This window comes from Rhagoletis pomonella, unplaced genomic scaffold, assembly GCF_013731165.1.
Source record: "Rhagoletis pomonella isolate Grant_MI unplaced genomic scaffold, Rhpom_1.0 Rhpom_scaffold_00005, whole genome shotgun sequence".
Taxonomy (NCBI): Eukaryota; Metazoa; Arthropoda; class Insecta; order Diptera; family Tephritidae; genus Rhagoletis; species Rhagoletis pomonella.
Window position 1 is genome coordinate 48,427,423 of NW_023458559.1, and position 23,509 is coordinate 48,450,931.

General features: G+C 32.9%; 1 protein-coding gene across 1 annotated transcript in view; it reads right to left on the bottom strand.

The window, feature by feature from the left end:
• LOC118739086 (uncharacterized protein DDB_G0271670-like) overlaps positions 1 to 23,509 on the bottom strand; it is a 112,447-nt gene that overhangs the window by 6,404 nt on the left and 82,534 nt on the right. The window contains exon 3 of the mRNA XM_036470211.1: positions 3,613 to 3,713. Coding sequence (XP_036326104.1) covers positions 3,613 to 3,618 — 6 coding nt within the window. The 5' untranslated portion in view covers positions 3,619 to 3,713. The remainder of the gene's footprint in view (positions 1 to 3,612; positions 3,714 to 23,509) is intronic.

Sequence of the window (23,509 nt, forward strand, 5' to 3'; positions counted from 1 at the left end):
ACTTTTTAATCCGCACCTTTAGAAAAATTATGGTATGCAGTTTTATAGTCTATTAAATTTTAACATAATATACTAGTGCAAATTTTAAGTACATAGCTATGACCCACTGTTGATTTTTGACATTTTTTTGTATGACGGTGTTAGGCATTTTTGTCTACACAAAGTATATTCTACCATTTTTTATATGAAAAAAAAATGCGGAACACTGTCAACAAAGAAATTGCCAAAATTAACGGCATCCGCTAGTTGCTTTAAATTTGCACTTTATTATACTACAATTTAAAATTTTTTTAAAGATGATGAGTAAAAAGTTAAAAAGTTTTGGTGAAAATTTGTAGAATTTCCATAATAGTAACAGTATGAAATTTGGATTTAAACGGTGTTTTTTAAGTAATCAGCTGCAATTTCATAAAAAAAATTTAATGAACTAAAGAAACATAGCCAAAACTTGCTAAAATGTCGTGTTTATGGGTGTATGGGTACTGTATGTATATTAGCTTAAAATAAAAACCATTGAAATCGGCCCAGTATTTTAGGACTTTTCGCATAAGAAAAAATTGTCTTTCAATTTTATATAACACAGTCCGACATGAAACTTTTCTCAAAGATAAGGCTTGCCATTTCTAATAGATTTTTCGTCGCTAAATTTGTACAAAAGAAAACCATTTAAATTTTTAGAAAATACGGCTGCCGGCTATTTGCCATTGCAACCGGCTAAATCTAGCCGGAAAACGGCTAAACTGCCAACACTGGATAGGAGTCGTACATATTGATTGTAGTTACATACATATGTAAATAATGTACATATTATCATTTTAGCTGAGATTTTAAAGGAGGAACAAGGACCCAACGACAGCCGGTGGTTTTGTAGCTCAATCAGTCATATCATAGTAGCATGGTTTCCACTGGAATAGCCGCTATCTTCGTCAATAGCCTCACGGCTATAACACAATTTAATCCAGGGAGGTTAGTTGTAAGGAAATTTCTGGTCGCGTTGTCCACTTAAAGCTCTAAAATCCAAGCTAACAAAACAGACAACTTCAAATATCAACCGCGATGATGGTGAGTCCTTAAAGTCATTGTGACCGACAGACATCTATAATTCGCCAAACCTATAGCGAGGAAACTTATCGGCACGACCACGGGGTACTTCGCTATTGCATCGATCCACCAGTATACTTCACAGGAAACGAAAAGGAATAAATTTGAAGCGATTTAAATGCTTAGTGCCACGTTTTACCTACAAGCATGGAATAGGAAGTTGTTCGGCTGTAAATAATCGCCGATTGTCGGAACGATAGTCGTTGATCGAAATATGAGTTTTCCATTGGCATCATGAGGCAACCAATGACATAATTTACAAAAAAAAATGTGTTAAAATCTGTTGTTAATGTTTTTATTTACAACATAATTCAACGAGCGACTGTCGATTCGAACGACTTACTACAACCAGAATAGGGATGAATAACTCAGATAAGAGGTATGCATCTTAGTCGTTACGCACATACCCATTGAAAGAGCCTACATATGTATGTATATATCTCTGTGCTACCTTCCAGATGTATTAGAGGGTGCTGGAAAACTATACATTGAAAAAATTATATTATTTAACGGTTGAGAATTACAAACATTTGTAAGTGAGGTTTTAAAACGAAAAAGTAAATTTCTTAAACATATAATGCTGCTGATATAGCAACTAAGCGAATCAGGAGGGGAGAGAATGCAAAATTCGACTTGACCGTAGTATATTTTTACTATTGTTTTGCAAATTTTGGACAAATCATCTATATTGTTGTCAACATATAAATACATTGATGTCTTTACTAAATGCACTATGATATAGTTATCGATATTTTAGTCGATATAGTTATCGATAAACTATAATTCAGACTGCCAAAATTGATCACATTATCGATGCAGTGTTTATGGATTTTGCCAACGACACACATGTACGTACATATATCGGTGTTTTAACCGATTAAGTCATGATATAATTATCGAAATTTTAGTCAATATACTTATCGACATTTTAAATAATTTACTTTTCATATTTTTAAATACGTACACGTTTTACAACTTCTTTACTAATGTAAATAATGATGCATACCGATACTTTATAACTATCGATATTGTTATCGATAAATTTAACGACGTTTTTATAAATTTTCACATATATCGATATTATTATTAATTTAGTGTTCGAAAAGATACCCATACATATTAGCGTCCATAGGCTACGATTAAACATTTATTAGTTGTCATTTAAAATCCTCCTGAAAAAATATAGAGATAAGCAGGCCTTAACCAATTCTTTACGGATAAAATTCCTCATTTAATGCATGCGTTCACACCTAATGCTGGGTTGGCTTGAGAGCCAAATTGCATGATTAGCAAACGTAAGCTGTTAAAATTTTACGCCACCGAAATCGAAGATGTTTAACACCAAAACAAATTTTAAACTAATTTAGTATTTTTTAGTAAAAACTTGCGGAAATTCTAATTAATTGGGGATGGCTTTTGGTCTGCGCAACAGTAGCCAATTGCTAAATTTATTATTCGAGTGCGAACGTATAAAAATAAATTGCAGCATTTTACATCGAAAATTAAACAATAAAGCAGGTCTCCCTCTGCACGCGTACAATTTTCCAAACTATTTTCGATTTATTTCTATTTTCAAACGCCACAAAAGCGAATTTGGGCCAATAAATAGTAGCAACCATGATAAAAACATGGTAGCAACAAAATCGAATTGAAAATTTTAGTAATGCAATAAATGAACTAAATTGGTGTCAGCTGGGTCGAATATTCGTGGAAACAGTAGTAGATTTCGACAATGCAATCGCCATTGAATTTCTTATAGCACAGGAGCACAAAAAATGCATACATACATACATATGTATGTATGTATGTGCTGTTTTATTGTTGTAAATTGCTATTTGCTCGCCATTGTTTTAGAGCCAAGTACACACATACATATGTACATCCATATGAGTACATACATATATTTATAACCATTTCTATGTGTAAAGCAGAAACTAGCGTTAACATTGGCAGCAACAAGCTGTCTTTCATTTAACAATTTGCGCTGTAACAATGACACTGTTTGTAGCGATTTTCACTGCTCCATTGTTTCTGGAAACCTTTTATTTTCACGATTTTCTTCGTGTTTTATCATTTTTGTTTTTATTATTTGCTTACTGGTGTTGTTTATAGGTGGCACTCCTGCATTTACCTTTGCGTGACTTTTGATTTGTTTTACTTATTTTGCAGTTTCTTTCTGGTTTTCGTTTTTATTGGCAATCAATTTGAAAAGTGTTGCACCGCAAATTCAATTAGTCTTGTTTTTCTAGTACCGTTTAATGCAAAATTTTGAAAAGCTTGAAGTGAAGAGAAATGTTGTTAGCTTAACTTTTAAAGCTATAGTTCAAGCATTACAACTTGGCGGATTTAATTTTTCCCAGGACCATTTACTAATATGTATAGATGTGTGTAATATCAAATGTTTTTTAGAGACCTTATTTGTACCGCATTTTTTTCTCAAATGGTTTAATAAAATTGTATTTTTTGTACTTTTCGTTTTGTACATATGTACGTAGCATATGCTGCACTTACCTGCATATTTAGATATTAAATCCTTTTTATTTAGGTTTTTCATCCCCAATCCCTTATTGTGCAAGAATATCAATCAAAAAGTTGCAAAACGAACATTTAATCTGCAAAGATAAATAAATTAAATTAAAACTATTTGAAAGGAAGTGTGATTGGGTTCGTGTGTAGTAGTATACAGTTTCGTACTGCTACACTGAGAAAAAAATTAATCATATCGTGTTGTTACAAGCTTTTATTATGTTTCGCTTGTGTGTAATCAAATCTCGCAATCAATTTTTAACCAATTTCCCGATAAGCTAAAGACTTGAAACTTCAAACTTATTTAGTTTCGAACCCGATGTCAGTGCAAGGTGAATTAATCCTCTAGGTGGCGCAGGAGTCGAGATATTTGGAAACCCCGTTTTTATGGTCCGATATGGTTCATATTTAGACCGTATATTACATGAATGGGAAGAAATAACACTACATAAAATTTAGCTGTTAGGTGGTGTGGGGTCTGTTTTTTTTTCTTTTTTTTATTAGCCACTAATAAAAACTTGTCTTAAAGAAAGTTTAATTAGGTATTTGTTATCAGCGGAATTTTGTGTATTTTTAACATACACCCACTAGAAAAAGTTTCCGTAAAGAGAATTTTTTTAATTGCTCTGGTTTTTCATACAAACATTTTTACTTCATTTCTTTTAATATAACATAAACTATTTAAAAGTAAATTTCAAACTTTATCTGAAATTTAGACAAATTTTCGAAATTTTCATCAAAATTTCTAACTTTTTTGGGATTTTGTCCAAGTAAAAAAATTCAGGCATACCTTGCATTGGAATATGGTCAGCAAAAAAATTTAAAATATTTGCGGAATTTTTAAACACCTTATTAAAATTTAATGGGATGTAAAACTGCACACGAAAAAAAAGTCTGACAAAAAAGTTCACATTAACATTGTCGTTAATTTTTTTATAAAAATAAAAGTTCATTCTATAATATAAATCATTTGAAAATAAGAAATTTACAAAAATGAGCCTTTTTGACATTATTTCCACATAAAAAAGTTTTCGAGCATACTTTGTATGGCAAAATGCGTGACACAGTCAGCAAAAAAAAATATATATATAAAAAATTAACGGGGTTTTGAAACTACTTCAAACCAGTAGCTCGTTTCTATAATTCTTCTCTACCGATTATTTCTCTACTCATTAGCAGTAGAGAACAGGGCGGCGAATTCATATCTCGATTCGCCTTGTTAGAGAATTGTTACAGAAACGAGCTGCTGAAAATTATTAAAATGAAATTAAATGGCATTCCAAAAAGTTCTAAAAATTCTGACAAAAAGGTATTGAAATTTTGCTGAAAATTTGGTGAATTTCTCTCAATTTTAGAGGAAGTTTGAAACTTGTATTTAAACGGCTTATATTATATTTATACTGAACTACATCATTACAAAAAATTAACCTAATTCTTTTTAAGGAAAACATTATGAATATTGTAAAAAACTCTGTATGGAAACGTTTTCTAGTGGGTATAAGTATATTTGTTTGAATGCGCTTTCCTTCTGCACTTCACAGATGCTTTTTGATAGTTCCGAAAAAGAAAACGTTTGTTTTTATTGCCCTAGGCGGCATTTGAATCTAGGATCCTCTGGAACCTAAAAAATAATAGCAAGCACCTCTGCACTCTTAGTCACGGCGATAATATGTAAACATATTTTCAAATGTTCTGCTTAAATCAAATTTTTTGAAATGACTTACAGTATTTTTTATTTCAAACTAGCAAATACCCGGCGTGCTTCAATGCACCACACAAGTATTTTTGTGCTATTTGATACCCGTTTTGTAATAAATATTTCATTTATTTTGTCAATTTAATTAATAATTTAATAATTTTTCAAACAGGTAGCAACCTTACACAAAAATTTTTTCGGATGTAAGCCGTCTTAAACCTCTTTATTTTGGCAGCCATATTAGCAATATTTACTTTATCATATCAATTTACTTAAAATGCAATTTTCAAACAGGTGGCAACTCTCTAATTTATTTATTTTTTATATTTTAACTTCGACCTCTAGAAATACATTGGTGAAAACTGCCATCAATTCCAGCTAGTAGTTGTAGAGTTATGCGCGTACAAACATACAGGCAGACAAAAGTTAAAAGTAAGTAGTTAAGTAAGTGCTCCTGGACCACACTGGAGAAGTGAAACCAACGTTACATATCTATTTTGTCTCATAACCAATATGCATACATTAGTACATACATACATACATCTGCTTTTGTTTAAGGTTTTATGTTTTGTCTTTTTTCCATCTACATCCCTACCTCTACCCCTGTTCGTTCTAATTACATTTATGTTATTCTGTCTTCCTTTATCATCATTTTTATCTTTATACTCTATCGATAACGAAATCGATAGTAATATCCAACAAAATATCAATAACAAAACCGATAAAAATATCGTCAACAAAATCGATGACAAATTCGCTTAAAATTTCGATAGCAAAAACGATAGTAATATTGGTAACAAAATCGAATAGAAAATCGATAAAAATATTGATAATAAAATCGATAAAAATGTCGCTAACAATATCGGTAACAAAAATCGATTAGAAAATCAATAAAATTATCGACAAAAATATCGATAAAAATATCGATAATACAGTCGATAAAAATCGATAACAAAATCGATCAAAATATCCATCACAAAATCGATAAATAATCGACAACAAAATCGATAACGAATCGATAATAATATCGATAACAAAATCCGTAAAAAATTCGATAAAAATATCTACACCAACATCGATAAAAAATAAAAATATCTACATCAACATCGAAAAAAAACTAATAAATATATCGATAAAAAATATCGATAACAAAATCGCTAAAAATATCGGTTCAAATTCGATCAAAATACCGATTGTTATATCGATAATTTCCGGAAATATCGATTGCAAAACCGATAACAATGTCGATTATTATATCGATAAATTCCGAAGATATCGGTAGAAAAATCGATAACAATATCGAAGCAAATTTCAATGACAAAATCAATAAAAAAAAATCGACTATTATATCGATATGTGCTGAGAATCCCGAAAATCTCTGAAATCCCAAAATGGTTCGCCGATTAAGTCTCTATGCCTCTATCTATATCCTTTTCTCAATAATTAACTTTATTTTAATCTTTCTTCCAATACATCTTCACTTTTATCGGTATCCTCATCATCATCCTCATCTTTTTCTTTATTTTTATTTTTATCTTTATCATTTTCTTCATCTACATATTCCTCTTCACCTTTGCCCTTATATAAGTAAAGTGTTTAAATTTATTTCCTTTTTGGTTGTTGTTGTTTCCGACAGGGTGGGTGTATGATGTTGTTTGAATTTGTTTTTGTCTTTGTTTTTGTTTTTATTTTTAGCTTTGCCTTTATCCTTTTCTTTATCTACATATGTATGTACGTACTCACTTTTACTTTCATTCCTGTATTGGTCTTTTTCTAAGCAATTTTTTAGTAGCAAGTTTTTGTTAAATTCATACCATGTGCATACACTCAAAAAAGCACATGTTTCAGCCCCAACCATTTCCGTTGCACCAATTCCGTTGCATTATTTCCGTGTGCAATTTCCGTTGAATTTGCCAATTTACTCCCAACCAACCTAGCGCCCTAAAGAAGTTTCACTTCAAAAAAAAAAACTGTTGATTTGGCTTCTGTCGTTCTAATAAAGACCCTCATATCAATTTTTCTTTAATATCTATAATGCACAGACATCGGCCTGTCACAATTTTATTATATGTATATGTAGATAAGAACTTTCTTTGAAAATTCCTTCTTCTGTTCACAAATTTTCTTAGTGTACTTCCCGTGCTCCTACGTACATTCCCAATGGGGAACTTTGTCTCAATTTAAGTGAAACATTTCCTGTTCTTCTGTCATTCTCTTACCACAAATACATCCCTTGGCTATGCATGGCGCAGCTAGTTACAAGGCAACATGAGCTCATCAATCTTACTAATGATACCAGCCGCATAGCATGAGCTCACACACTTACCGTCACCTTCCCAGTACATGTAGGTTTGCAGAACTCACATTTCCGGAAAATAGCGACCACAATTTGAATTTAGGGAAGGCTACATATGTACATACATACATACCTATGCATGTGCAAGTAAATGTTTTTTTGCCTTGCAGTCGTATTGAATGCTTTGATTTATTGCTGCGCTGGGGGAAGCAGCATCGAAGCTGTACAGCGATAAATGTTTAAAATATTAACAGCTCACAAGCAGCTTCATATGTTATGTTACCTGCATATGTATATGTATGTGCATATGAATGCATTTATACATATGTAAACATATTTGAAATTGTTACCTGTGAGCTGTAACTTGGTGTCTCCACAGGCAAAAGTTTTTGTCTTGCCAATAGAGACCGCATATTGCTCTTGGCAAGCAATAATTATCAGAGCTTTTATATCTTGATAAATATTGCCAGCAATTTGGTACTTTGACAGCTACATTTTCATTTGCGCGATAACTTCGTGGGGCAACATTATTGATATTTTAATATAAAAGCGAAAATTGAGCTGTTTTATATTAAAATATTTTTTATTATTATGTACGTGGATGTGAAATAGCATATTTTCTAAATTTTTTAAGTGAATAAATCCGGCAAAAATAGCCATCTCACAAATCCTTTTACCAAGATAAAAATTGCCCACGCATAAATACTGCGTCTGATAAAATTTATATCAGCCAATAAAGATTACAGTTGGTAGGCAAAGTGCAGTAAGATAAGAAAGAAGTTGGTTATGGCTTGCGGTAAGCATTCGTTCGGTTGGCAAAATTGCTTGCTCTGCTATAACCTGATGCATCATTGAATATTTAGCATTGTCATTAGCCGGAATGGAATAATGATTTTATGTGGTCACAAATGTATTAGAGATCTCATGACATGCAGATATGTTACTTGTGGTTGATATTAAATTATAAATGAGTAGGAGTACGTATATAGTGGGAGTAAGAGGTATGCACATTTGCATGCGTAGGAGTTGTAGTTGCTACTGCTGTAGGTAGAAGGTAGATTAGGGCATGCTTTGACGAATAAATCAATCAGTAATTTGACAACTTTTAGCAGATGCTGCATAGGTGTATTTATTTGGTATATAAATATGTACTTTGAGTTTCCTTGCCCCTGTAAAATTAATTTACTTTCATTATAAATATAAATAAACAGAATAATGAAGTTGGCCGGTATAGGTAAAGTGCCTTTTTTAATCATTTAGATATGAAAAATAAATTATTTAACTAAATATGTAATAAAATGCCAAATTCAGAAAACATAAAAATATCGAGTCGAACGGATGTACTTCATTTGATATCAGACATGTACATCGGTACACAAACGGACCGGAAAGGAATCTAGTGCCAAATATGTTACAAAGAGAAGCGAAGTGTGAAGCGCTAATCTAAATTTCGCAGCTGTAGTAATTTATAAATGAAGAGCCAGGAGGCATTTGCAATCGGTTAGAGGAAGAGAAGTAGCATCTCAGGTTGACACTAGTACACGCAGAAATTATTTAAAAAATTCATTGCAATGTAGAATAATAATATGGGTAGCAAATGAAAGAGAAAATTCTGTGAAATTTAATAAAATTCAAGTTTTTTGTTTTACAAAGGCGAATAGGTATACAAAATGCCCTTTTAATTAATTTTATTTTTTAAGCAAATAAAGTTAGAAGCGCAAAATTCGTTGACTTGGAGTACAGATCCGAGCCAACTCCTTTTCCCATCTTTGAGCCATCGATATAGAGGAAAACGCCAACTTTTACCGACTGGAGGCCACCTTCCCAATTTTCCTGGGTTGGTAAGTGTATAGGAATCTTAAAACTAAAATCTCAGGATGACGTAATCAGCTTTGACAACTAAGTCGGCCTACTTTCTATTACGCCATCCACTATTAGTTACCTTCAAGACCGCTGCGTGCGAGTAGTTGGTCCGCTTCTACAATTTTGATTACCTCAGTCTAGGGGCCCCTCGTGCGGCTGCGCCTGTTACGAATACTTGCGTGGCTTAAAGTAAAATATCATGTTCAGCCCCTCTTGTGGTGACAGCCTGCGATTTGCCCCCGAAACCCCTTTTACAGGTATGGTACGCTGATGGGCCCTTCTTTGCTATTTCCCCTACGTTGTGCCTCCACGTATGTTTGGAGTCAGGGATAGTACCCAAGTACTATCGGAAGGTAAAAATGCGTTCGGTTCTCTTGGTCCGATACGCCTAGTTTTTTTTGGTTGAATTAATTATCATCATTTATTGCTTATTACCTTACCTTATTTTACACCTATTCTTATCGATATACTTTAACCATCATTTCCTCATAACTTATTAGTATACAATTGTTACGCATAAGCAGCCGCCACTTCCACACAATTCTTATGGAAAGAGTGCAGAAAGTAACATTTCGGAAGCCAATATAAGCATTCTTTTGAAAATGTATTATCTTTACCTGAGTTTAACTTCTCAAACTCCTGTTGGGGTTGGTAATCCGCGTTACTTAATACTATTTCGTATGCTTCTGCCTTTTATTTTGCTGGTGTATCAGAAATATCCGTTCTGTTAAACTAAGTTCAAAGTTCATTTAAGATTTTTTAAATCTAACCATCTCTTCTAGGCAGTCCATTTCTTTTAGATTATTCCAGTAAAATATTCCAGTGATAAAGCTCCAGAATCAATAAAGCAGGTTGCTGACTTCACCAATTCATCACCTCTCTCATTATCTTCGATGTTTCTATACATCCATCCATTTATCGGTACACACTTTATCGGTATAAATACGATGTAATTAAACAGTACTAATTATAAAACTAGTGCTTTTTCATCACTAAAAATGTATCGATATTTTTGCCAGTTTATAATTAATCCTTATCTTTTATCCATATCTATCACACGAAACTTCAAAGCCTATTTCATATTTTTCATAACTGCATAATTTATGAAATTTGTAGTCACGTTATAGAAATATTGATCGATGTTAGTACTTTTGTTATCGAAAAACTTTATTGATAATTTATTGCACGATTGCACCGCAAAGTCAATAAAAACTTTCTCTGTGCTTTTTTGGCGCACTTTCAAAATTGCAACATATTATTTCCCAAATTGCAATTGCTAGTAGATGAAAATTTGTATGTGACTGCCTTTAATAAATTAGCCAATTGAGAAGCGACTTTGTCTCTCACTAAAACGATGCAGTTAAAATCAGTGCGCGAAATGAATTGCTTTTGCCTTTTTGGGTTTTATTTAATTTAATTTTCCAAGACGTTGGAGATGCTAAATATGAGACACTGCGCTGATTACAGACTTGAAGAAAGTGCAAAGTATTTCAACATTTTTACATAAAACTCATAAAATTTGAAATACCACAACTATTGTAGGGCAAAAATAAATTTTAATAGTAAAATAAATAAGTAAGAAAAACTATTTGGAAACTTATTTCTCACTTTGCTGACTTTAAATTAAATTCAAACAACAAATTTTTGTGCAGTTGTGAATTTGAAAAAAATACGCTAGTGTGCTTTTAAAAATGTAGTGCGCATCATGTGTGCCCTTCAATGAACTTGCTTCGGAAATGTGTCTACACTGAAAATAAAATTTCGTAAAAGTGCTACGAAAATCTTTCGTAGTCTTGGTTTTGGTACACTGTTTCGTACATTTCGTTCATAGTACGAACACATTTTTCACAACGAAATAAGACTTTACGAACCATACGTAAATATAACGAAAAGACTTTCGTAAGGCAATTTTTCAGTACAATTTACGAAATCTAACGTTTATTTTACGAAACACATTCGTAAAGCACTGAACAAATCTCTGTACGAATAATTTTGTATATTGTAGGAAGGCATTCGTAATATGTACGTATGGTTTTAAATTTACGAAATCTACAATTCTGTATACTGTATACTCAATTACCGGCAGTTTAATATTTCATCATATTTTTTGTATCGCGTGTCATTGCGGAATTAATTGTTGGCTGCTGTGAAACATTTAATATAATTTTAAACGTTTTAAAAAGGGATTTTCTGGATAAAAAACAATACAAAATTAAATAATATAATTTTCCTTTAATTTATAGTCTTCAAGGAAACAAACATCGATGAAGCTGCGAATCTGTCAAGTGCCTCAACATAAAAATATTATAATGTTTAAGAAAGTAAAACCAGTATTTTTTTATTCTTTCATATTTTATATCTTATTATATTTAGTTTTGTTGAGTCTCATAGTTTAACACTTTGCATCAATATACTTTATTAAATGAAGCCTAAGCAATAAAAAATATGTAGTATAGAACCTATTCGTATGCATATAAATAAAAGACTTAAGTTTTATTATAGGTAAAATAACCTTTTTTATCAATTCTAAACTACAGTGTAGTCAGAAAATTCTTCTTCTTCTTTCGTAGAACGTATGATTGCTTTTATTATTAACACTATAAAAAACATGACTAAAATTATAGCACAACACTTTCATTATATTTTAATCAATAATGTTAAGCGTTTTTGCAAAATGTTTTGTTAAACAAAAACGCCTAAAATTAACGATAAAAACCAAATAAAAGTGTTGTGAAAGTAATCTCGTTAAATATACGAATTATTTCTGTGCATTTTACAAAAATTTCGTAAAAAAAATAAAAAAATAGTACGAATTTTTTTAGTAAATAGTACGAAATTCGTTAGTAAATAGTAGGAAATTCTTTAGTAAATAGTACTAAATTCTTTAGTAAATAGTACGAATACATTTGTAAAATTTACTAAAAATCTGATGCCTCATATTTTGGTAGTATGTACGAAAAGGGGTTTTGTACAATCAACGAAAACTTTCGTGGCTCAAAATGACGAAAAATTTCGTAAGATTTACGCAAGTTTTCGTTATATTTATGCAGATTTTATTTTCAGTGTATATACGCGAAATTATTAATGCACATATGCAAGTGCAATTCGACTAACTTTGTTTGTTGGATAAAGTTTGAAGCGTACTTGTGTAAGAAAATTGTGGAGCCATATGGGTGGTAAGAGTGTGAAAAAATACTTAGTAAAATAATTTAGAACATCATAAACATAATAAAAATAATTTTGTAAAATGCAGCGTACGAAAATTGGAATGTATGTAAATGAAAAGGGGAAATGAGCAGCGCTTGAAAATTTTAACACAGCATTTATAGAAAAAATATAGCGTTAAGAAAAAAAAATAGTTTGTTGTCTTTCGTCGCATATCTGGCATTTTTCGGGGCTGCCGGTGAAGATTGCAGGGCAAAGCAATCTTGCATTGGGTTCAATTTCGGTTTGTGGTTGTTAGCGATTTTATTTTATGGGATTTTATGTAGAATACAAATTTGCCAAATGTCCTAAAAGCCTCAATCTCAACGGCGCAGTTATATTTTTGATAATAACAACTATCAGTATATTCAGATTGTACCACAGCTGCAACTCTTTGAACCCAGTAATTTAGTTTAACAGCTATGTAGCAACCCTTTGTACAGAATTAATTGTAAAGCAATTTGAAAGTATTTTTTCACATAACTAATTAATATTAAAACTAGAAAACATTTTCCTTATATGGCAAAGCTGTTTGAAACACAATTTTTTTAATTAATATGTGTCTATAAGAAAGTGTGCACCTTGTTCTAATATAACATTCACAATTATTTTCATGAAAATTTTTTTTGCATTTAATATATATGAAAATATAAATCGAAGTTTCACTCACAAAACTCACAAAAATTCAAAATTTTTTTTTCACGAGCCGCATGAATCTAGCAAAAGTTAAAAATTTTGTTGAATTTTTTTTGATTTTTTGTGAAGTTTATATAAAGAGTGAAACTTTGATATATAAGATTCGTATTATAGAATGAACTATATTTTCATAAATACTTAATGCAAAAAAAAAGGTTCATGAAAATAGTTGTGAATATTATATTAGAAAAAGGTGTGCATTTTCATTTGTCGCATTATAAAATTTTGTAATATACAATTAATTTTTATTCTATTTTTTCTATATACATATGTATGTATGTAAGTGGTAACCTTATTTAAAAATATATGTCTTCAAAAGTTAAAACTTTTCAATCGACTTCAGTGGATGCAACTGAACCCCAGCCACATATGTACTAGGGCTTTTAAAATTATTCGCATAATCGGTTATTCGGTTAAACGAATATTCGGAAAGTTTTCTTTCAACCGGTTTTATTATGGAATTATTTAAATTTTATGAATAGAATCGATTCTATGAATCGATTTTATGAAAGTAAACCAATCTATGCATACATACATACATACATACATATTTGTTTGTAATTTAAAAATGAGTGCCAACCCAATAAGCAAAACACATTTGCTCTAAGCTTACTATAAATTTACACCAAATATTGTAACTAAAAAATAATTAATGTTACTTATACGCCATGTAGCACACTTCACTCCACACCACTCTTACTTTAGGTTACTCATACGCTACGTAGCACACTTTCTTACAAGACTCCAAATTGCCTCTTCAGTTACCTTTGCTTCAGTTCAATACTATGCTACGCACAAATTATTAAAAGCCTATAAAAAGGCGCATAACCACTTCCTTGCTACCTTCCATTACCAATTCTTTGATGCACCGGCTAACATTTTCTTTTGCTAGCTGCACCGCTGACTTTGTCATTGCCATGGCTATTATGCAGCCTTGTCAATACACATAAACTGCAAGAGCCTTGAACGAACACGTGCGAGTGTCAGCAAAGATTGGCAGCAAATGCGACAACAAACAAGACCACACCCATACTTACCAACTGGCTGCTAAAAAGAAATCAACGCTTTAGTATACATAGTTTTGTGCAAAGCAAAATTAGAGTAGAGTGCAAGCGCGGAATGGAATTCGTCACTCGCATGAATGCGGTTTTATGCAACTGCATACAGTTAAAAGTATCTTTGAATGTGCTATGTATAAAGCAATAGGAAGTGGAGACCTAAGATTTAGCAAGCGAATGAATTAGTGATTAAGTGCATGCGACTAGTGACTTCAGCGTTTCTTTCGCTATGAAATAGAGAAGTTAAAAGCGAATTAAAAACGTAGAGTTTTGTGTAGGCGGTGAAATTGGCGCACTCAATTTGTATGTACTTTAATAGCTTACAATGGCAATCATAAAATATACATTAACAGAAATTATATGCAAGTATATTGGAAAGGTAGGCGGCATCAAGTATTGTATGAAGTGCACACAATGAGTCAGCCTTGCACTTGAATAAGCAAGCAGCTATAGGGACTGAGTACTGCAAAGTTGGATTAATTATTTAATTGGCTGCATGAAAAGGCATTAAGAGACTTAAGTTTGTGAAATTGTTATCAATTGTTTAAGCTTTCCTGGTAGCTAGCCATCGGGCGCATACTCTAGATATAGTAAGCAAACTTTTTAAATTTGAAGTAAATTTCATTGCCTGTTCTATTCTCATAGACTATGAAAAAAATACAGAAAATTTATCGATACGAATATCTGTATTCTACACTCTAGCCAATTATATTTATATGTATGTACATGTGAGTAAAACCAGTAGCCTGCCTCTACAACATCTGCGGCTCAGATTTTCAAATCACTTTTATACTAACTTCTCAGTAAATTGAATTACTCTGATGGCATGGCTTTCAAAGGCACACAATTACTGATGGCTTGAAGAAGGATTGCATTTTTGCTACTACAACGCTTTATGCATTCGGATGTAAAACTGTGAAGTATATCTAAAAGTAAGATTGCATGTTGTCACATTTACAAAGATGGCAAAGTTAGTGCTTGTAGGATTTAAGTAACAGCAAAGTCATAGATTTTTCTTAAGTTTTAGTATAAAGTTAACAACAGCCTTTTCACGTCAAAAATCTCATTGCATGAAGCTAAACACTTTTCTCTTCGATTGCGCCTATAATTGAATCCAAGTAAAAGCTTAAGTTTCCTTCATTAGATGTGGAATTCGCTTTTTTAGTTCGAACATTTTCAATGCCCGGCATATATAAATTTCAATGCCATTTTAGTTACCAAATAGCGCTTGGTTGACCTGCAATATTCTTATTGCAATTTTTTTTTTCAAGCTTGGTTAGAATCCTTTGTCAATGTTTGTAGAATTTTTCTACTCCGATCTTTTTTCCAGAACTGAAAATGTTTGCTATATTTTCTTATTTCTATGCTTTCTTGTACTTTAATATAGTAGATGGCAATCAGAAAGTGGTCATACCTTTGGCGAATGGAAAAGATATAACGTCTGTCGGCCTTATGCAGAACAGTAACGCTGAAGAAGTAAATTTACTCAATATAATTTATAATTTCATCAATATAAGTAATAATTTCCTTAAATAATTTTGAATTTTGTCAGTGCTGTTAAGACAAAGTTAATTGCTTTCCTGGCAAATGTCGGCTGTGGCGTCGCGTGAAGACTACCTGCTTTAGGTTCAGAGATCGCAGGTTCGAATCCGGTTGGAGGTGGTTAGAGTAAAGTAAGCCAATTTTTAATTTAAATATAAATTAATTTCGTATATGGAAAAACCTAAATACTCAAATAACAAAAAAAATAAATTAGATAATTTTTTTTTTAAATACAATTTAAAAAATTACAATTAAAAAAATAAAAATAAAATATTAAAACAAAACTTCCTGCTCTGGGAGTCGAACCTTGTACATCTCGACTAGCACCCCAGAGCTTTGCTCTGTCGGCCATTGGCCCTATTTCAGCGCCGCTAGCAAAATTACATACTTATTCCTTTCACGGGGGATGAAATGGCAAGTAAATTTTCCCTAAAAACTAAGACATTGTGTTTTCCTTAAACTAAGTCAAATCGTTTACTTATATTAAGGCAGCCATGTCATTGGAGCTATTTCAAGGTAGTATTTTCTTATAATAATATAATTTTTTCCTAGCATCAAGGAATGTTTTTTCTGAGCATAGAAAAAGTATAGATAAAACACACGATATCCGGCGCGTCTCAATAGGGAATGTAGGTTCCAAGCTAGAATTGAAAAACGGGATAGTGTAACGGCATAAGAACCGGGAATATAAAGTTTAAGCATTTAGTTTCTGGGCAGATAGACAGCTTCAAAATAAATAAGGATATAAGTCACGTCCTAGAGCTTGGAAAGCTGGAGACTATCACAGTTGTATGGTCCCAAGCTTTCTTTCGATGCCAACTAAGTAGCAAAAAATGTAATACTTATTTTCAATTTTAACTTTTTTAACAAATTTTGAGTTTTTTTGTTTTGAGAAAAAATACAAATATTTAAAATAAATTTTTTTTTATTAAAATATATTTTCTAGAATGGTGGATATGAGAACAAACAACGTGGACAAAATATTCAAAGTCCTTTCATTCCACTGCATTAAGGCCTCAAAAATCTCGAAAGCCTCCAATATTTGTCCCAAGCTTACCCAACCAACAGTAAGGGGTGGATTTTTTTATTGTTATTATTATTTTTGAATATTCAACAATTTTATTGAGTGTGAAGACGTTTTGAATGAAAAATATTGTGAAAAAACAACTATCGGATCTCCTCATCAGACCTCTTCATCAAGTTCACTGGGATTTTTAACCAAGCTCAATAAAACTGTTGAACAGTTCTTTGATAAAAAAAAGTGGAATTTTACAATTACGAAAGCGCTGTTTACGTGCTTGTGAAAGTATTATCCTGTAGATAGGTTGTCGCGACTGCCTTCATCCAGCGTTGGATACCGTAAAAGATACTATTTCATGTTTACCTTTCCCTAGAAGTGAAACCAATTCGCCGTTCCTATAAAAATCATAAAATCGTTGATTCTAGCTGCGATTAGTTCAGTCAGACAGTCGAGGAAGTAGTGATGTACAATGAAACATTAGGGTGTCCATTATTTCCCAAGTTGGATTTTTGCTGCCGTCCCATGAATCTTTAATCGAAAAATCATATACGACTTTTGTAGAGCGTTCAATGTATCAAAATATATAGGGGAAAAATAAGTAAAGTAATAAAAAGTCCAAAAATGCCATGTAATTCGTATGAAAAATTCATCATGGTTTCGGCACGGTGTCATTTAAAAATTAAATATATTTTTGTGGATTGGATATTTATTTTTAGGGCAAAAACAATAAACCCATTTGGGAGATAACGGACACCCTAAAGCGATATACATAAATAATGTTCTACATGTACTCTCTCGATTTCTTCTACAACGCAGCAACTACGTCGGAAATCATGCGATTGTAGACTCATTCTGTAAGCGTATGCTCCGATCTATCGATTAATTGCAATAACTCCGATTACATGTCGGCGCTGTGGCCCTACCACTCGGATAAGTTGACGATATCATCTTTTATCTTATTTTTACCTAATATGAGGCAGATGCATCGTTCTACGCTACATGTAGGCTCTGCAGACCGACTTCTACATATTAGCCTGTTTGATAAAATTATTATCCAGGCTGAGTTTGCAAGATTACAGTGTAATACCCACAATGATAGCAGCACTGATCGCAGGCAATAAGAGGCTCTTTCTTGATAGTTCCTCCACCTTGTAGTGTCCGGGATATATTCCTCTAACCTCTGACTTATTTATGTGATTATATATGTATATCTGTGACCTGCCTTCTTATCAACTTATTTAGAGTAAGTACATATATATGCCTGCATATCATGACTACACCTGATGTAGATTTGTCACAATTAAGTGCTTTAATACTTAGCCACCTGACTAGCAGAGGAGATACTGCAAGCAGGTTAAGGGACAAATCAATCAGCTCTCTTGGAGCTTCGTTCACAGCTGCTAGTTGAGTTTGAAAAAAGCTGCAAAAATCCGGCAACCCAAAAGTAATGCTGAGTGCTCTTGCTAGTATGCCCCGCTTCCCATCTTGAGATCGAGTTTGGAGTAGCGGTGTAAATGGCCACAGAATAAGGATACAGGTTTATTTCATTTTATTTCATTTATTTTTAGTCTTTGACTGTAACACTCTTACAGACTAGATTACATAATAGGTTATAATAATAGAAATTACATTAATAATATAATGTTTCAATATTAGATTTAAATATCAATCTCGGCAATGAAAACTCAATATTTAAAATTTTTGAGATTTTATTAAACTCTGTGAGGGCTCTATATATTGGTGCTACAGTAAAGTAATTTACCTTAACTGGAAGCATATAAAAAGGTAATTGAAAACACAAAACTCTGTTTGGTACATTGAAACAAATCTGGTTAAGTAAAACAGGGCAATCAATATATCCATTAACCAGATCATATATAAACATAAGTGACTGCATAAGTCTACTACTTTCCAGTGAGTTTACATCAATAAGCTTACAGAGAGAATTATAGGCCGGTAAAGGCTCAGAAAAGTGAAGCGGCTGTAGGCCAAAGCGAACAAATTTGCGCTGGACTCTTTCAATCCTACTAGCATAACAGATATATTTTGAACGTGCCAGCGCATTGAAAATAGTTTTCCTGGTATAAGGATCTTTAAAATCCTTAGCATATCCACGCCGAAATGCTAAGTTGCTATAAGCCTTCGGGATAACGCAATTAACATGATTTGTAAAAGTGAAAGCCCAGTCAAACACAACACCCAGATCTAGAAAATCATTGACTGAGGTGAGTTTATGGTTTAAAATATTGTAATTCGAACTGGTGATGTTTGAAGATCTAGAAAAGGTCATATGGTAGCATTTATTAATGTTCAATGATAATTTATTTGCCCGACTCCAAATAATAAGATTATCCAGATCATGTTGTAGATAAAGCATATCAGAGACACAAGCAATTTTTTTTAAAGAGTTTAAGGTCATCTGCGTAGAGAAGGCACTCGGAATATTTAAAACAGTTCCCAATATCGTTTATGAATAAAACAAATAACAGAGGGCCGAGGACACTACCTTGTGGTACACCGGAAGTTGCGATAAAGCTGTTAGATCTGAAACCTTCAATTTCCACCAACAGCAATCGGTTCGAAAGATAAGATTTCAACTAGGACAAAAATACCGGGTGAAAATCAAGACTTTCCAACTTACGTAGCAAAATGGAATGGGAAACTTTGTCAAAGGCTTTGGAATAGTCTGTATAAATAGTGTCCACCTGAGACCCACATTTGAGGGATGTTTAAGATTTGAACCTCATCACATTCGCTCCTATTAATATTTTTATTATTATTTTTTGATGAATAAAACCTCATGTATTCCCCTAATCTCTGAAAACAGTGGATCAAAAATTTGTGTTTCTTCTGTTCCCTAGATGCCCCTATTCATTCTGAGAAATTAATTCATAATTCCAGTTTTTTTTTTGAGAAAAAAAATCAAACTTTGACAGGAGAAAAATTTTAAAATAATAGATTCTGTGTAAATTTGTTTCATTTGTGTTAAAGCCTGTTCTGTTACAAAAAAAATCGAGTTACTAATGAAGAAAATCGATCGATAAATAAAGAAGTAATGAGTGGTCAAATGAAAATGCGCAAAGACTTTTACTCATAGGCCTCAGTAACACGCTCATATTTTACACAAAAACTCTTTGCGCATTTTCGCAGAATCTGTTATTTTAAAATTTGTCTCTTGTTAAAGTTTCGTTATTTTTAACTTTTTCATAAAAAAAAAAAACAAAAAATCTGGAATGATTAATGAATTTGTCAGAAACTATCAGACCTATCGAAAAGTGATGTATATATAGTTTATGGGTAATTTTGTTAGCTTTCATTTGCCGCCTTTGGTTGTTAAATTGGTTCTTAAGATATATGTGGTTAAGTGGAACCACTTTTTGTTTTAAGCTTCATAACGGTAAATTGAAAATATCTCAAAAAAGCTAACTCGATTTCGGAATTAGCGAGCAATTCTATATGGGAATTGAATAGTGGCATCCGTTAAATATATCTGCTGTAAACCAGTGTAATCCAAGTTAACCACTGAATATTTTTCATTTTAATTTATAGCAACTGCTTCATTTGATTATATTAAATTCATTCTCTCTGGCTTTCACTTTTTTATGTATTGTCACAGATTGTATTTTTTTCCAAATAAATAGATAAATTAAATTTGTCTGTCGTCTCTTCTATATTATTTAGAGAAAAAAATCACAATTCATTTGTCGCCATGCGCCGCATTATTGGAATACATCAATCTCATCACATTGATATTTTCATGTGGCTCCATTTAGTCTTAAGATTAATATGTAAATAGGATTTTTGCTTTAAATCTATAACGGCTATTATATTTGCTCTTTTCATTCATTTGTTTTATTTTGTCACTGCTGGCATCTCATTTAAATATTCTCATGCACTCGCATTTTTTCTATTCTACTCATAGTTCGTCAACTCTAAGCACTTAGGCGCTTCATCACATTTCACTTCATTTGATTTCATTGCACGTACACAGCGGCTATTGATCACGTGTTTGGAATTTATGCTACAGTTGAGTGCCCAGTTGAATATAAAAACCGCTATTTGCACGAAGCATTGATCTGTCACTTCGTGTGCACATGGCATCTTCCCATTCAGTGTTGCCAAACATGGGCTTTTCCTACCAAAACTGGTAGATTTTTTCCCATTTGGTAGGTTGGTAGGCTTGATTGGATTTTGGTAGGTTTCGGGACTACGAGTAATAGTTATTTGAGAAAAATAGAAAATATGTATCTCCAAACATTTTAGCAATTTTTTTACATGAAATTTCACCGGTGCGTTCGTATAACGGCGGCCGCAAACATGATTCCTCAGTACAAACGTATACCCTTATTATTGCCAATATACAAAACGAACATCCATATTATACTTTATGGCGTACTTGGACCAAGATTCCAGGAAAGTCTGCCAATGGGCTTGCACCTAACCATATTCTGGGCGGAGGTCTTCGCAATCGAAGTCTGTGCTCGCGAATTTTATCGTAGAAGCAAATGAGGCCAAAATAAATATTATGTAAGATATTCAGGCAGCGTTAGAAGCCTTTGGGTCTTTTAAAACGGCATCAAAGCTTGTGAACTCTTGAACCACCTGGAAGCCCACAATAGCGTACCGCTGTGGAGGGTTCAGGGACATGAAGGGTTTGAAGGCAACGAAACGGCTGGCTGTCTTGCAAAGATTGGAGCCCAAATGCGTTTGCATGGTTCCGAGCCTTTCTGCGGTACATCTAAAGGATACACTGCAGACCTACTTAGGAGCTAGCTGGGAATCGCTGCACACTGTCGGAAGTCGAAGGGAATAAGACAATCAAAGAGATTCATAACTTTTCAGGAGGAACTCCGAAAGATACCTTGAACTTAAAACTCTTACTGGCTACCTGACAGCACACTGCAAGTGAACTTACCGATTGAATTAAAGGGTCTTTCTGTAGAGACTGATGCAGGTTTTGTGGGCCGGTGAAGCAAACCCCAGAGTATATTCTATGTGCCTGTCCACGAAGCATGAATAGTGGATTGATGCACCTTTGAGAAGACAATCCTTCCCCATCTAAAATTTTCATCCAAAGTGCTGATCTTTTTAAATAGCCTAAGGTTGGAGCGATTACAATTAGGATTTAGCACAATATATCTTCTTAAGTTGCAACGCGAGTATCTCCGACGTAATAATAATAATATAGTCACTTGACACGAATAAAGACGTTCGGGTGTTTTGATTTTCACCGTGAAGGATGCGTGAAACAAATTTGCGAAAAAAGGCGCGTAAACATGGATTCAACATCATTCCGGAAAAAACTCTTTGGGGAATTCGTATACTCGCAAACATAGTTGACCGCGAAAATAAGTCTTCCTCGCCTTTCTTCGCCGTCAAAGAGGTTAACGCGTCTTTCTTCGCCCTCGCCTATGTTAAGGGCCGGTTACTCAATGTCTGGTTAACACTACGGTTAAACATAGTTATCGACGATACCGACTCCCTGTTGTGTGCATGGAGTCGAACACGTCGATAAAGATGTTTAACCGCAGATTAGTGTTAACCAGACATTGAGTAACCGGCCCTAAGAGTCCTTCTTCGTCAAAATTTTTTAAGCGTCTTTTTTCGCGGTCAACTTTTGAGCTCGCGTCTTTATTCGTATCTAATGACAATATGTATGTATGTACAGTAAAATGAATCGTTATATGCAGTTAATTTGTTTTTATTGTACTAGCTGTGTTTTAGTTTTACTAAATGTTATGTTAGCTATGTTTTTAAAAAATTTGACATTGAAAAAAAATATATTAAAACTCAAAAAAATCTTTGGTAGGTTTTGGTTGGTTATGGTAGGAAATTTTGGTAGGAACCAAAAATGTGTCTGTGGCAACGCTGTTCCCATCCCTTTATTTACCACTAAGTAATTTTTCCGGCGACGAAGTTGGCAGTTGTGTCATTTTTCATAGCGTCAAATAAAATATTTGACAACTAACAATGTCACTGTCGCCAGCGTGTTTTCAGTGACTCTTAAATGTATGTATGTATAGTATGTTTGTGGGCGTATGCTTGTGTTAACATGTTAATTATTTGCGTTTTTCTTTTCATTCGAATCGTTTTCGTTTCACATGTCTGCTTTTAAATTAAATTCCGTTGCGGTCGCTTCAGACGATACATATGGGGAAATCTAAAAAACAGGTAACTTTTGTGTCATTTAGCTTTATATTCATTGTTGTAAACTATATCAAGCTGGTTACTTTTGGATATAATTCATTGACGTATACTTGCAGCCCCAACCACCAATTGAACCAATTTGTTGCATAACTTTTGAGACGGTTTGGTTCAAAAATATACATTAAAAGCAAGTGAATTTTTCATGTAATTTTTAAGTGGTGAAAAATTAATTATGTAATAACTTTTGAAGCTTATCATATGCTGGTTGGAAATTTTATGTGCACTTAATATTTAGGTGTACACTTCATATGTAGTAGGTAACTAAAGTGTGCTTTAAAAAATAACTAACGGCAAGTAAC